This window comes from Uloborus diversus, chromosome 5 (assembly GCF_026930045.1).
Source record: "Uloborus diversus isolate 005 chromosome 5, Udiv.v.3.1, whole genome shotgun sequence".
Classification (NCBI taxonomy): domain Eukaryota; kingdom Metazoa; phylum Arthropoda; class Arachnida; order Araneae; family Uloboridae; genus Uloborus; species Uloborus diversus.
In genome coordinates, this window is record NC_072735.1 from 111,517,804 (window position 1) to 111,534,809 (window position 17,006).

The 17,006-nt window shown below is 31.0% G+C and overlaps 1 protein-coding gene across 1 annotated transcript in view; it reads left to right on the forward strand.

Annotated features, from left to right (window-relative positions):
* The window catches only part of LOC129223081 (neurogenic locus Notch protein-like), a 65,137-nt gene that overhangs the window by 45,632 nt on the left and 2,499 nt on the right, over positions 1 to 17,006 (forward strand). Inside the window, exons 13-31 of the mRNA XM_054857647.1 lie at positions 363 to 719; positions 835 to 990; positions 1,568 to 1,796; positions 2,402 to 2,603; positions 3,338 to 3,491; positions 4,294 to 4,497; positions 5,701 to 5,935; positions 6,610 to 6,829; positions 7,370 to 7,574; positions 9,103 to 9,342; positions 9,878 to 10,016; positions 10,123 to 10,282; positions 10,975 to 11,132; positions 11,404 to 11,482; positions 11,841 to 12,145; positions 13,945 to 14,267; positions 15,234 to 15,380; positions 16,381 to 16,532; positions 16,739 to 16,886. Of these exons, the coding sequence (XP_054713622.1) occupies positions 363 to 719; positions 835 to 990; positions 1,568 to 1,796; positions 2,402 to 2,603; positions 3,338 to 3,491; positions 4,294 to 4,497; positions 5,701 to 5,935; positions 6,610 to 6,829; positions 7,370 to 7,574; positions 9,103 to 9,342; positions 9,878 to 10,016; positions 10,123 to 10,282; positions 10,975 to 11,132; positions 11,404 to 11,482; positions 11,841 to 12,145; positions 13,945 to 14,267; positions 15,234 to 15,380; positions 16,381 to 16,532; positions 16,739 to 16,886 (3,813 nt within the window). The remainder of the gene's footprint in view (positions 1 to 362; positions 720 to 834; positions 991 to 1,567; positions 1,797 to 2,401; positions 2,604 to 3,337; positions 3,492 to 4,293; positions 4,498 to 5,700; positions 5,936 to 6,609; positions 6,830 to 7,369; positions 7,575 to 9,102; positions 9,343 to 9,877; positions 10,017 to 10,122; positions 10,283 to 10,974; positions 11,133 to 11,403; positions 11,483 to 11,840; positions 12,146 to 13,944; positions 14,268 to 15,233; positions 15,381 to 16,380; positions 16,533 to 16,738; positions 16,887 to 17,006) is intronic.

Sequence of the window (17,006 nt, forward strand, 5' to 3'; positions counted from 1 at the left end):
AGTGCTATCTTAAAATCAGTGCTTCAAAAAGTTCTTTGATTGCAAAATGTTTCAAAACTCCTCTTATTGTTTCCTCCTATTTAGCATATTGTTGCTGAATATCTTATAGCATTACAAAACAGCTAAAGTTATTATCACACACAACACACATTCAGTATTAATCCATTTCATGGAAAATAAAAGTACATTATTTTAAAATCTTTATGCAATAACTTCTTTTCCGGTAGAACATTTTAAGTTTTTAAAACAAATATTTATGCTTATTTCTTCAAATAGTGTTTTAGTTTAAAATTGGAAAGCAATAATTATAATTTAGATGAATGTAGTTAATGCATCTAATAATTGACTGATTCATTTTTTAGGTTACGGTGGTCATCGATGTGAAGTTGAAATTGATGAGTGCCAATCAAATCCTTGCCAACATGGTGGTAGCTGTAAAGATAGTCTGGCATCTTATGAATGCTCTTGTTTGCCAGGATATAGTGGACTGAACTGTGAGACCAATATAGATGATTGTTCAAGCAATCCATGTTTAAATGGTGGTTCCTGTATAGATTTAGTAAATGCTTACCAATGTGTCTGCGAGGTTCCATTTACTGGAATAAGATGTGACACAGAACTAAATCCATGTTCACCAAATAAATGCAAGAACAGTGCCAAGTGCACACCATCTTCAAACTATTTGGACTTTGCATGCTCCTGTGAGTTAGGGTACACTGGTAAGTTTTTATTTCTACATATAAAGCATGAAAGTATGTTAATGTATTCATAAGCTAAGTGTAATTTCTTAATTGCTTGACACAGTTATTGATTTATACATACGTCTATTTAAAGGTCATTTATGTGATGAAGATATTGACGAATGTGCCATCTCTTCTCCTTGTCGAAATGGAGCCACATGTGCCAATACTAATGGGTCATATAGCTGCTTATGTACTAAAGGTTATGAAGGCAGGGATTGTTTAATCAATACTGATGATTGTGCTTCTTGTAAGTAGAGCTTTTTTCTACTTATCTATTTATGCATGTGTGTATATGGGTGTGTGTTTTCCATTCACCTCTATATTTTATGACTTATTGTGTTTTCTATGGTAAAGGAAATTTATAAGCTTTTAAGCTTAGGTGAATTCAGATGCTGCTTTGCACTAGATTTAAATGATTCATTATGTACTTGTTTAAACAAAAGTTGCTATGTATTAAGTTTTTTAAATAACTTCCATTTAGCAGATTTGTTTAAAATAGTTATTTGTTATCATTATGTTTTCTTACATAATGATGTATTTTGGTGTTTTGGAAGATATTGAAATCTGTATTATACTGAGACAGAGACATAGAGTAATGTGCTGTTATAAATTTTGGTTTGGTATAAATGGTTAAAATTTACATCTTTTGTTTCATGTGATCCATTTGTCTATTGCTAAGTTAGCATTTAAAATCGAATTTTGTTGATAATTTTGTATTAAAAAATACATATTTTTAAAATTTAAAACTTTGAAATTTGTAACTTTCTTTTAATAGTAAAATGCTAGAATGCATTTTTAAAAATATGTGTGACTTTTCATTGCAGTTCCATGTCAAAATGGTGGTACCTGTCTTGATGGAATTGGAGAATACAATTGTCTTTGTGTTGAAGGCTTTGGCGGAAAACATTGTGAGATGGATGTCAATGAGTGTGCTAGTAACCCATGCCTTAATGGAGCCACCTGTAATGACTATGTCAACAGCTATACATGTACATGTCCTCTTGGATTCAGCGGAACTAACTGTCAGACTAATGATGAGGATTGTACAACAAGGTTAGTTTTTTTTTTCTTTTAATTCTTAGAACCTGTGTGAAGTTGTGTTTTGTCTAAAGCAATTCTGTGTCAAAACTTTTGAACATTTGTTTTGTTAAATCAATTGTAAAATTAATTCTATCAAAATTACTTTTGAGTTCTTTTTAAGTACTTTAAGATTGAATTTGAAATTCAGTTGCATTAATTGGAAGATGAATCGATGATTAAATATCTTCTAACTCAATTAACTTATGTTGGTCAGTGTATGGATATAGTAATAAACTTAAAATTTTAAACTCTACTTACTAACTTGAAAAAAATTATTGTTCTTATTTTTAAATACATATACAGTGAAGCACCATTTATACGTTTTTAAAGGGATTGCTTGAAAAAAGTGTATGAATGAAAAAACGTATCATAGGTATACATTAATGTGTTAGCAGGGACCAATTTAAAAGACGTATTGATGAAAATTAATAAAAGAGAAACTTATAAATGGTGCTTCATTGTATGTACCAAAATTTCCAATCCTCTAAATAAACAATATTTTCTTTTCAAGTAATCAAAGTTTTTAGCCTCATTTTTTCTAACAATATTTCTTCTAATTATTTCTTCTTACTTCATAGTTCATGCATGAATGGTGGCACCTGCCTGGATGGAATTAACAGCTATGTGTGCCAGTGCACACCAGGTTACACTGGTTCAAACTGTCAGTTTCACATTAATGAATGCGATTCCCAGCCTTGCCAAAGTGGAGGAACTTGCATTGACCATGTTGGGTACTACACATGCCATTGTCCATTTGGCTACACTGGACTTCATTGTGATGTGAGTTTAGTAATTCATTATTACAAGTTCATTTTATACTTATTTTAATACCAAATGTTTGAGGTATCTCTAATATTACTTTTTACTCTAATGTACCAAGCTAAGTAATATTGGCTTTAGAGACATTAGTGTATTGCACGTAAGATATGTTTATTGTGCTTCATTTTTAAAGTATGCATCCCTTACCTGATCTAAGTTTTCAGGGAAAAAAGATGGAATTTAATGCTTCTCCCACCTAAATCAAATTAACTGCATATTATTATCTTTTTTTGAGAAATCACATTGCTTATTGTTCTCACTTGACAGTTTTGATGTTCCTATGATTTTGTCCCCCCCCTCCCTTTGCAGCACCGATGCTGCTCCTACCTACACACATGCACACACATACCCACAACACTCATGCTTGCATACAGACACAAACACACACGCCTACATACACATACTTGTGATTGCGAAAAATATAATTTGAATTCCAGATGTCAAAATTCAATTTTTTTTTGGGATACTGTTTTGTGAGAATGAATGGTATGGACATTGTTTTTGGATCCATATAAAGTTTGAGTAATAAAATAACCACTATGGTATTAATAGATTGACAAAATTTTAAAATTTCTTCATTAAATAAAATGAAAACATCATTGTTTTATTAATTGTATTCATCTATTCTATTTGCAGAATAATAATAAATTAAAAATACAGTGTTTTAATGTTATCATGCATTTTTATTCCTTCAGACATTTGTTGACTGGTGTAGTACAAAACCTTGCATGAATGGTGCTACTTGTATGCAGCTGAACAACACTTATGGTTGCACTTGTCTGCCTGGATGGACTGGAATGCTTTGTGATGTTTCAATGGTTTCTTGCTCTGATGCAGCTACTCAGAAAGGTATGTATTTGAAAATATGCTGCTTAAGTGAGAAAATCTTTCATACATGCTGATAGTCCAAACCAAAAATATCCGAGTAAAATCATACTTGATGCTTTGTCATGCACTGAGCACTGCTGGTTCATATATAGCTCTCAAATTCATGTATCTCATAAATTTTTATTATGTATCAAAATGTCCTTCCTCTGATTTAAAATAAATAAGTTCAAAAATAAAATAAATAAATAAAACAAGTTATATGCAAGCTAGCTAAAAGTTCCTTTTCAAAAAACATATTTTAAATGCTGAGTTGTAAGTGTTGACTGATGTTTTGCATAATTTTTAAATTATGCACTTAGGAAAACTGAGTAAACATGTGAAGTATTTTTCATCATAGTTGTTTTTAAGTCATTGATGTTAATTAATATGTCTAATTTATTCAGTATGTTTCACTGTTAAATTTATTTTGTTGCTGATACATGATAAACACAATTTATCTTTAAATTCCCTCTGTACATCTCGTATTTAAGGGGTAATTTTTGACCATACCCTTGTATTAAACTATGGGAAGAGATTATTATGTGTCATACAAGATTATTGCAGTTCAATTGAACATAATAATTAAACGTGTTCATTAAAAAAAAAAATTCCCCTAAGATATATTTTTTATCTGCTTTAAGTTTAACTAAAAATAAAAAAATAATATTTTTAAAATAAAAGAAAAAATGATCAGTTTTTGTTTAAAAACAAAACAGGTATGCATTTGAATTATTACTATTATTTCTGTGTCAAATAGTTTTTTAAAAATTATATATTTTTAAAGGTATTGATGTACAAGATCTTTGTAAAAATGGAGGTTCCTGTGAAAATATTGGAAACAGTCACAGATGTACTTGTGCTGCTGGATATGATGGAAGTTATTGTCAGCATGAAATAAATGAATGTAATTCTCAACCATGTCAAAATGGAGCTACATGTTCTGACCTTATTGGTCAGTATTCTTGTGAATGTCCTCCTGGATTCCAAGGTAAGGATTTGAACACATTCATTTCCAAATTATGATAAACATTTCCAAATTATTTCATCAAATTCTTTTCATCTAACAATCCAATTTAATGGTTTTAGTCTTATGATTGTTAATTAGATTATTACTTAGAGAACTAATGTTAAGTTTTACTACAAAAGATTATGTATCAAATATCAGCCTTGTCAATTCTTTATAATGGAAAGTTGCATTACATTTCTGAATTTAGAATTTATTTATGAGGTATTCATTTAGGTACTACAGAGGTACTACAAACCAAATAACAGTTTTGAAATTCTATTTATTAAAAAATATTTTTTTGTGAATTTCTTTAGAGCTAATATCAATTTCATAGCTTGAAGCTTTCCTCTTTCTGTAAAATCCAGTTTTAGTTTCTTCACTCTTCATAAACCCATGGGTAGATTAATGGGTATTTTCAAGTATACATTATTATGATCGTTTTTGAAGTCATTCCCAAATTGCCTCTAGTTATTTTGGGGTTGCTGTAAAGATAATAATAATAGTAACAGTTAAAATTACTTCCAGTTAAAAATATGTCTTTCTTTCTGCCCCAAGAGCCTTTCTTCTGACATGTGTCTGTTGTTTAGTTATAGCTCTAGCTTGATGAATGCTGTATTACAAGAAAACAAAAATTAATATTTTGCTCTCTTTACTGTTAAAAACTAATATTTAAATTAGAACTGTTAAAATATTTTGTCTTTAAAATATGTCAATTCTTGATGCTCTCTAATTTTGTTCTATCTTTAAAAAATAAATAAATAAATAAAAATTATAATAATAATGAAAAAAAAAATGTTATGTATGTAGTGGCAGGCAACTAATTATTGTATAAATATGCGCTATTGTTACAGTATAAATATTGTAACAATAGCGCATGATTAAAAATAATAGATTTAATCCCTAGCTTGATATCCTTACAGTAAAAAATTTTTGAGCTTAAAATTTTTCAAAGAATAAAATTTATATATGATATAATCTGATTTTTTTAAAAAAAAAGTTTGTTGTGAGTTACAAACTTTGGTTACAGTCAAACAACTTTGATTTGGGAAGATACATTTGAATGTTTTTACCACAAAAGTTTCCAAACTTCTCAAGAAATAAATGCCCTCATAAGTCTCTTGAAATGTAATTTAATGTTCTGTTTAAAAAAAAAAAAAAAAGAATATATAAAATTTTATCTTGTAGGCTTGAACTGTGAGTACAATATCAATGACTGTGATCCAAATCCTTGTCGCAATGGAGGAACTTGTCATGACTTGGTTAACAAATTTGTCTGCTCTTGCCCTCATGGAACTCTTGGAATCCTTTGCGAAATCAATGTGAATGAATGTTTTGAAGGAGCATGTCACCATGATGGTACATGTATTGACAAAATTGGAGGCTATGAATGTCAGTGCCAACCAGGATATGTTGGTCCAAGGTAAAATATTTTCTACTTTTAAAAACATATCAGAAATTAAAAAAACTATTTTAAAACTATTTTAGAGATTTATATAAAAACTTGAGGTAATGTTCTTCATCTTCATGAGTCCAAGGGAGAATGACATTTGTCTGAAAGGCTTTTGTCCTCAGAAGATGGATTAAAATAAATTCTGACCTCAATTGAAAGCCCTTTGAATTCTGACCAGCTGAATAGACAGTTTCTCAAGAAATTTAGCCATATATAATTTCTAGACAAATCTCTGGCTTCCGAGGCCAACAAGAAAGTTTGAAAAATGTCCGAGAAGAGCTGTTTCTGAATTTCTTTTTGTACATCCTTTAAACAAGAGACCATAAACTACAAAATAAAAAACATTCACCCAACCTGTCTTTTCCCCCCTATAAATTGCATGATTCTGATTACAACCCTTACAATTTTAACCATTAACTAAAACAGTTTAGGGCATTTGAGGCCCCTAAAATTGGAGGCCCTAGGCCACGGCCTAGTTATCCTATTCAGTAACAAGGTCCTGCTTGACTGTCCAAGTTTTTATCTTGCCATGCACCTATCTTCATTTATGATCTAGCGTTACTTTTAAATTAAAAATTTTGGTGCAATAACTTCCTGCTGTTAAGTGACCTCTTCCTCAACAACTGTTGTTTTTTACTTTGCAGATGTGAAGGAGATGTTAATGAATGCCTTTCGGATCCATGTAAGCGACCAGGTACTCAAGATTGTGTGCAGTTAGTGAATGATTATCGTTGTGACTGTAAACCAGGATATATGGGAAGACATTGCGAAATGAAAGTCAACTTTTGTGCCAGCAATTTGTGCATGAATGGAGGGGTCTGTAGCAGCAGTTCTAATGGATCACCTACTTGCATATGTGCTGAGGTACAGAGCTTTATTTCATTTTTGTATAATAGTTATTTGTGTTAAAATATGGCATACCTTTCTTTTTAAATAACTAGAACACATTTACAATATTTATTTGTTATTATTAAGATTGCCTCCAAATAAGTTTTTAAAAAAAGTTTAATTTTTTACTTATGCTTATGCTTAAAAAAAATGTAAATAAGCTCAAATTCATCTAACTTTAACTATTAAAACAATTACCAAAACTTAATGCTCTGAGATGTATATACATAATGTATTTATAATGTATAAAATTTTAGATAATATTTGACAGTTATCGATTCAAAGCCTTTATGTTGCAAATCATTTAAATCTGCCGTAACATGTTGGTGAAAGTTATTTTGTTATGTCATGCTAATTTTAAGTTTTTCAATCTTAGTCCAAATTTCTTTCTAAGTTAATTATTCAATATTTAAATTTAATCTCAATTCTGCTTTTTTAAACTGTGAAATTATTGTAAGCAATGCAAATAATTTTTCACACATACTTAAAATATACTTTTTAAAAAATAAATTTTAGGGTTTTTGGGGTGATACATGTTCTATGACCAACACTACATGTGGCAGCCATCCATGCAGAAATGGTGGACAGTGCAAGCCAAAACATAATGGCTACACTTGCATATGCCCTCAAGGAATAGGAGGCCAGCATTGTGAGAAAGATATTTTGGATGAATGCATGTCTTCTCCTTGCCTCCATGATGGAGAATGCATTGACCGACTAGGTAAGACACAACAATATCTTCATTTTCAATTATTATACTGCTTACGAAAGCTATTTATATCATTAATTTTGAAGGCAATCATATTTTGATAAATGTAGTCAGTATAGCATACAGTAGAACCTCATTAATCCAAACTGATTAGGATTCAGGTCGTCCGAAGTAATGAAAATATAAATTAAACAATTTAACCTATAAATTGAGCCATGGTGCATAAACAAACTACTGTACACAGTAAAAATTCTCTTTTGAGTTCAAGAGAATGAAATATAAAACTGCAATAGAGAAAACTAAGTATAGTATGAACATAAATTTTTTTCCTTGCAATAAACATAAGATGAAAAACTGCTTTGATCATGATGCTCAAGGTTCATCTTTAGTAACCCCTAACTATAGATAACACACTTGCTGGTTGAAAGAAACTGCTGAGCTTATGTTGTCTTACTTTTGTGGTCATTTCTTGAAAAAATAACTGATTAAGATATCTCAAATGTCCTACAAAAATACTTTTTTTTGCTAACTTGCCTTTTATTTATATAGTATGTGCATTTAAATGGCTGTCCAGATTAAGCAAAGTCCAGTTTTATAGGGTTCGGATTGATGGTTTATTGTATTTATTTTTTCAGCATCATTTAAATTCTCACTTTACTTTAAGAAAGTAAGGTAAAGTTCTTAAATTTGAGAAACCTTAGAATGTTATTTCGGATGTAAAGAAGTTGTTTTTAAAATGTTGTGTAGTTTGTATTTGTAGAAAGTGTAAACACTGTTCGACTTTAGCAGTATTTGACCCTCAGATTAGGGCTTTCCTTAACCGTATCAGAGTATCTTGTCTTGACTAATGGTTGATTGTGCCAATTTATTTATTATTTATTTACTTTTTACAGATATTACTAAATTTAAAAACATTTAGAATTTTTGATAAACATTTAACATTGCTTTTAAATTCATTAAAAAAAAGTTTAGTTGCACTAGTAATGCTTTTTGAGCCCCTTCCGAATAACTGACTGGAGCCCAGATCCTGTGCAATAGTCGGATCCTGAATGCAAATTTTTTATTTAATACTAGTGGTACCTGCACGGCTTTTCCCATAGTAGAAAATTAAAAGGTTTTTGGTTCCCCTCTATATTCACAAATAATGTATGGTGAATTTCTCGCCAATTGGCTTGCCCACATTACGGTTCCACACTTGGTAATTTACTTGTCCATCTTATGATAATTTTGCTCGGGAAAATGTTCTCAAAATTGAAATAGAAAAAGAACAAAATCAAAATTTTCAAAAATCTCTTCGAGATGCACACTTCCATGCTACGAACTAATTTTGTACCAAATTTCATAAAAATCGGCCGAACGATCTAAGCGCTATGCGCATCACATAGATCCAGATACAGAGAGAGATCCAGACGTCAAGACTTTCAGCTTTATTATTAGTAAAGAAGAAAACATTACACTATTAATGCTATGAGCCAGATGTTTGCTGCAAATAAATACATAAACTAAAATAGCCAATTCTGAATTTATAATCTCATTGCAGGAAAATTTGAATGTGATTGCCCACCGGAGTGGAATGGCTACCATTGTGATTTTTACGATCCATCTTTTGGTGGTGGTATTGTTAATGTTGTGCCTTCTCAGAATCCCCCGCAAAAGTCTTTAGAGGAGGAAAAGAAAATGTGTGTGATAAATGCTTGCGACCAGAAAGCTAGGAACAATGTTTGTGATGAAGAGTGCAACAGCTATGCCTGCAATTTTGATGGTGGTGATTGTTCTTTAGGTATGACTTTTCTGTCTATTTTTTCTTTCAAAGAAACTATTTTTAAGCTTTTCAAAAAAATAAAAAAAGTATTTTCTGCTGTTAAATTTAAAGTTGTTTTTAATGTTGTTGACTAGTTCATACTTAAGTATTTTTGAAGCTTATAATACAAGTTGCTAAACTTTGTATGACACTAGCTGTTTGCCCGGCGTTACAGGATCTCCCTCGAAACTAAAAGTTGTGTCAAGTGACGCATGTTGAACAATCAGGCTTAAATAATAATAATAATTTTAAATAAAAGTATAACTTATTGTCAACTTGTTGAACAGAACAGTTTTAGGACTTCAAATTTAAATTTAGAACCCTTTAGATTTTTTTTAAAATTCCAAAAAACCTCTATGTGAATTCCTAAATACAGTGCTAAGTTTAAACCTAGAACCTTCATTGCGTTAAATTAAGTATACAATTGTTGCCTATTGAAAAATTAGAAATAATAGAAAGATTAATATTACTTTTTCAATATATCAGCTAATTAATTAAAATTTAATATTTTTAGGCATTAATCCATGGAAAAATTGTAAGGCTGGTATCAAATGTTGGGATGTTTTCCGTGATGGCCAATGCAATGTGGAATGCAATAACATTGATTGCTTATATGATGGATTTGACTGTGACCAAATGTTGATGCCTTGCAAGTAGGTTCAATTCCAAATTTTGAAATTATGATATAAAGCCTTTCTTTTTGCACTCTTCTCGAAAGAATAAAGTATGAAATGTTCTAATTTCCATTTGTTTCAACAGTGAACACTACGACACATATTGCTTGAGGAATTATGGAAACGGCTATTGTGATAATGGATGCAACAACTTAGAATGTAACTGGGATGGTTTGGATTGTGAGCCTGACCCTCCAGTATTAGCATCAGGGTCGTTGGTTCTGGTTGTCCTAATGGAACCAGAAGTAAGTTTTCCTTTTTTCTTTGCATTTGCTAGATTTTTAACTTCTTAAAGCAAAACTAAATTTGATTATCACTTTCAAAAACTTTACATCATTTTTCTTGCAAAATTTATATTGTAAATGGAATGCTGAAATATGTGTGTGAGTGTTTGTTAAAAGATATGATTTTTGCATGCATTATATATGTGTGTGTGTATGCAAGAAAGAAAATTAAAATTTTACTTTCAAATAGTTCTCGGAATATTCTGCATAAACTAACCAAAGCCTGATGAACATATGTGTGGACATTTGTTAAAAGAGATAATTTTTGCATTCATATTATATTAAGAATAATGTATGTATATAGTATGTGAATGCATACATATGAAGGAGAATTACATTTTTTTTCTCAAATAGTTCTCACATATTTTTGGAATAATCTGCATAAATTAACTAATGCCTGCACATTTAAATCTCTGTAGGTCCTTTTAAATGTTATTATGTTCTTGAGAAAAAATAAATGTTCATATATACATGTTTACTTATTTTTTCGATATGTAAACTGAATCCATCATGATGACAAGGATGATGATTTTTGAGTGAAATTCAGTGTAAAATTAAAAGGACAGAAAATTACTATTATTAATTACATTAGTGTCTTAAAAGAAAAAAAAATATGCAAACCAACTAAAGCATGAACAATAAAACCTTTCCAGGTCTTTCTGAATAACAGCATTCTGTTCTTGAGAGAAATTGGACATGCATTAAGAACAAATGTAAGGCTTAAAATGGATGAAAATAATCGACCACTGGTTCTACCTTGGCGAGCACCAGATATTGAATCTTCAGTCATGAGACCTTTCAGAAGCTCTGGGTAAGTGCAGTTATGCAAAAAATGTGGGTTTTTGAGACTGATAAATTTAAGAAATAACTTATTAGACTATTGCTTAAAATTTTGAATCAAAGGGATTCTTTTTTCTTTTAGTAACTTGATAAATAATATTTGTTTTGACAATGCTATTTTAAAAGTAAACTTTGCTTTGCTGATAATTTTGTTGTTTTAATTCAGAACTAAGTGCATTTCACTTTTTCCTTGACTTCATTATAGACTTGTATTTTTAATTTTTAATCTTTTCACTTTATAGTACACAAGTGCATCTTGAAATTGACAATAGACGGTGCTCTAGGATGATGAATGGGGAATGCTTTGATACAGCTAAAAAGGTACTTTTGATTTATTTACTTCCTGTAATGTTAGCAAAACAGAAAAGGAATATGAGCAATGCAATAATTTGTTTGTTGTATCCTTTATCTGGTCCAATTTGCTTTTAAAGTACTTTTTGAGGTAACTAGCAAAATATTATTAAAACTGTTACTTATTATATTAAATATAATCTAGTTTTGCTCTTTGCTCACAGCAAAGTTCAGGTAACAACAAAAATAAAAATTTGCTTAAAGTCTTGACAAAACAGATTTCATACCCCCTCCCCCACTCTAAACAGTCATTGAAATATCTATTGATTTGTAACTACTCTAATGCTTTCCTCAAATATGTTTTTAATTTTTTTTCTTCAATTTGTAGGCTGCCCAGTTTCTTGCTGCTGCTCATTCTCGCCATGCTTTATCAACTGCATTTCCGATTCGAGAGATTCAGGAGGCGGAAATTGACGAGAGAGATGGATTTGGTGGAGGTACTTATTCCAATATTGTCTACATGGCTATTGGAGCTACAATAGTTATTCTGGTTGTGTTGGTGTTTGGTGTCTTGCTCAATTCACAACGTAAAAGAGCCAGAGGAATTACTTGGTTCCCCGAAGGATTTCTACGGAACAACAGTGGACAGCATAGACGATCAAGAAGAAGGGGACCTGATGGTCAGGAAATGAGGTTGGTTATATATTCAATTTTTATTGTTATCTTGGTTAATTTATAAATCAACATGAATATATTAATTTTCTCATTTAGTTTAAATGGTAAAATTTTAAGTTAACTTGCAGTAAAAAGAAATCCAAATTAAGTTGGTACTATGAAGAAATGTGTAGCTAGCTAACTTACTTTAATAGAAATTATAAAACTTTATACTTTCATTTAAAATTAAGAAAAAAAAAACCAAGCTTAATTTAAAAAATATTTTAAAGGCTATATACCAATCAAATGCAGAAGTGTGTGGCAAAACTAAAAAAAAAATGATATTTTAAAGTTTATTATAAATACAAATTACAAAACATTTTAATTTTCATTTTATGGTTCACATGAACATATGTTGTACAGTAAAACCTGTAAAGTTGACCACCCTTGTAAGTTGACCACCTGTCTATGTTGAGCACTTTTTTCGGGAACGGAATTTGTCCTATCTCATATAATGAAGGAAAACCTCTGTAACTTGACCACCTCTCTATCTTGACCACTAATGTAACACAAATTTGGTTTGGAGAATAGTAAAAAACCCTTTGTAAGTTGACCACTTAGTTAATTTTTTTAAACTTTCTTCAGAAAATTATTTTATTTCATTATTTATTTACTTATTTATTAATTATTATTATTATTTGATAGTTTTCCAAGAATGTTTTTAATGCTTTGATGACAGACTAGCATTTTACTAACTAAACAGCAGCATAAAGCTTATGCTGCTCTTTATTCTCCAAACTTGTTTTTCATTTGTTGTTCTATTTGAGATAGCTTTTTGTACTCTGTTCAATGAAAATAGGTGTTAGTAGAAAAGTTCAAAATCTTTTCTTTCAATTGCAATATGTTGTGGCAACACATGAACTGTGCAAAAAGAGCTGGCCCGGATCTATATATCCCCCCCCCCCTGCAACAAAATATGTAGGGCCCCTCCCTAGTGGCCAGCAGTGTCTTTTTGTAAAGTGCATAAGTCTTAGTGCTAGTTTTTTTCTATTTTTTCTTCAATTTCTAGGGCCGTTAGCCCCTTTAAGGATGCGGGCCCCTCGCACTGCAGGTACACAGATCTGGGCCTGCTAATGAGTAAAGTTACATGTTTCTGGTGCAAGGGATTAAGAGATAGGACATTTTAATTTTGCCTTTATGAACTGAGAGAGTCGAGCTTGTTACTCTTTGTGCTATACATAAAAAGGCTTCAAAAAGAAAGTTAGTTGAACTTGAGATTAATAAAAAGTATGAAATGTTAAAATTAATTGAAAATGGAGAAAGCCAGAGAAAATTAGCTGGCATATATGGAATTTCTAAACCTACAGTGTCTATTATACTTAAAAACAAGGAAAAAATAACAAAATTATTTGAATAGTATTTTTAATTATTGTTTCACTTTCAATAATGTTAAATACTGAAAGGGAGTTGAACAGAAAGAGTAAGGGTGAATTCCTCAAAAAATCACTACATGGTGCAAGAAATGACGGGAAAAAAAAAATACCGCCCTTTATAAGTTGACCACTTGTCTAAGTTGACCGCCAAAGTGCTGCACCGTGAGTGGTCAACTTACACAGGTTTCACTGTAATTGGAGTGTTTTGAAAAAAGTTCCGGGTCATGGAGTGAAAGAGATATCTTTGCAACTAAAATATTAGTGGAACTAAAACAACTTTTCTTGTTTTCTCCCTTTACAGTAACTGAACTTTTTAAAAATTACTTACAGCAAACTTGAAACTAAATGGAAGCTATTTCTTTAAACTGTTCTGCATTGAATTTAATTGCTATCCATTTCTTGCAGAAATCTTCATAAGCAATGTTCAATAAATCATTTGGAAGTGATGGATGGCTCTATGCCTCCTGATAGCAGCCAGTGGAGTGACGACGACATGGATCATCCACCGATGAAACGAATGAAGAATGACCGGTCACCTAATCCCAGCTACGGAGATACCCACACTGTCATGACCACTGATGAATATGATGATAATGATCCTCGTCCCTGGACTCAACAGCATTTAGATGCAGCAGATATCAGGAATCCAGACATCTTGGCTCTTACCCCACCTCAAGGGGACAATGACATGGATCCCAACAGTGTTGATGTAGACGTCAGAGGACCAGGTAAGAGTCAAATTGATTGTGGAAATTTTCATTTTTTCAACTCTTTTTTTTTTTAGTTTGATTAGTAACTATATTGAAGCGAAAACATCATAGGATACCTCGTAAAATTCTGTGGAAACACCTCTTTTTGACAAGCAATAAATAAATAAATTAATTAAAATAAAATTGAAGATGCAATGAGCCTACAAGTTGTCAGAAGTCCCCCCTGTCCCTTCAGCCATTCGGTGTCTTATAATTTTTTAAGTGTTGCTGGAAGAAGATTTTGTGCAAACTGGAAACTAATGATTTTTTGAACTTTCTCAATGAATTACTTGAACCCAAATTAAATCCTTTACAATGCACTCCCGATTTATGCACTTTGTATGAGATTCTAATGATATCTAAATACTTGGATATTGCTTACCCAACCGACTTTTGGCAGTTCATCGAATATTATTGTGCAGTTCCATTTGATAATAGCAAAACTGCAATTGACTGCAAAGAAAAACTTGTCAGGGTTTTGATGTAGTTAATCAAAACTTAAATAGCCAAACCTCAATTTAAATTTTACTGTTCATAATTACTGTTTGTTGTTTTTCTGATAAGACTTGACTGTGATTAAGACAAATTCATTGTTAGAAGTCCCTTCTCCTCCTCCTTTAAGTTTGTTTTAACAAGGTTTATAGTACAAAAATTAATGATTTCCACAACAGGTGTGAAAAATTCCTCATCTAATTCTACTTACATAATCATCTAAATTAGTATTACTTAACCAAGAACTAGAGTTTGTGATTTATGATTAATTTTATTATTTGTTACCAAAGCAATTTTAATTTTATTTAGATTCCCAATCTTAAGGGAAGCAAATATTTCATTGCTTTATTTAAATTTCATTTTTTTCTATTCTGAAGTGGTTTCAAGGCACATTTATCTAATTTTTTTCTACAAATAGATGCTTTATACTTATTAAATACTTTCATTTTATAGGTGGATTGACTCCATTAATGTTAGCATCATTTAGAAGTGGAGGGTTTGATATTGGAGATGAAGTTGAAGATGATGATGGCTCAGTCAGTATGATACAAGATCTACTAATGCAAGGAGCTCAAATTAACATGACTACAGAACGTACAGGTATGTGTTAGTGAACATGCCTCCCTTTTCTTTAAGATTCTTTTTTTCATGCATAGTTGCAATTAAATTGAATTTTTAAAGCCTCATTGTGAATTAATTACCAAGGTTCAAAATAAAGTTAATCTATTTCACAACTAAAACAAATTTAAACTTCACACTCACTTATATTTTCCCCTAAGTCTATATGTTAGTTATGTTAGATTGAGATTACAAATGTAAATTTATTTTTCTTTCCTCTCTTCCTTACTTTTTTACAATACCGCGATTTTTGTAGCAGTTCAAAGTTGAAAGCTCTGCTTAAGGTACATTAGAAGTCCAACTATCTAAATTTCTGATTCTCCGAATCACGTTCAGAATTTCGGAATAAAAAATTAAGATGATTTAAAAACTAATGATTCTGTCAACTCGCTATTCTCTCTAAAACTAGTCAAACAGTTTTCTTTGACTGAGACATTCAGCAAGCAATGACTTTTATTTACTGATACATACATACTGTACTACTGTACAGCACTTGTAAGTACGCTTAACAAGTTTGATTAATAAAAAACTCTCTTCCTTTAAAATAGAACCTTTTTGGGAAGAAAATTCAATTATCCAAATTTTTGATTATCTGAATGGGGTCCGGTTCCAAATGATTCAGATTGTTGGTTTTCTACTGTATTTGAATTATTTTAAAATTATGTCCAAGCATGACATTTTAGCAACTGAAAAAAAGCTAGATGTCAACAACACATAACTTTTATGTCCTAATTTCAGACCCTAGAAATAACAAAATATAATATACTGCATCAAAACATTTTAAAACGTCATTATACCTCCTATTCGATACTTTTCTTTCTTTATTTTCCCCCCCTTTAACATTGTCCATGTAAAACCAAGACATTATGATTGGGATATAATTTCTAATCATAATAGCTTAATAGCTTTATACGATTACTGATGCCACTTGTATTCCAAATATTTGTTATAAAGCTCAAAAATCCTTTCTTCATTACTTTAGGAGAAACATCATTACATCTAGCTGCTCGTTATGCAAGAGCTGATGCAGCTAAGAGATTGCTGGATGCTGGTGCAGATGCTAATGCTCAGGACAATACGGGACGTACACCACTACATGCTGCCGTTGCTGCTGATGCACAAGGAGTGTTTCAGGTAATCGTCTTTTTTCATTTATAAAAATTTCCAGAATGCAACATTTTTTCTTCCTTACCTTAACTTGGAAACTTATTTTTCTGAACTCTAAAACTCTCGAAGCTTCTATTTACTTCTCTTTAGTTAACAGTTTTAATATTTGCCTTTCGAATGCATGTTTTTATTTTGAATGATTACTTATCTTCTGTGTTTTTGCTTCATTTCAGATTCTACTTCGCAATCGTGCCACTAATCTCAATGCCCGGATGCATGATGGAACAACGCCACTGGTTCTTGCTGCCCGACTTGCTATTGAAGGAATGGTTGAAGTTCTTATAAATGCTGATGCTGATATTAATTCTGCTGATGATCATGGTATGTCTATAATTTTAGTAGTATAATCATATACTTTTCAGTGAATAACATGTTCTATGTTGGATTTAATATGAAGTAACAATTAAAAGACTTGAGGGAGATTTTTATATGTCAAGTAAG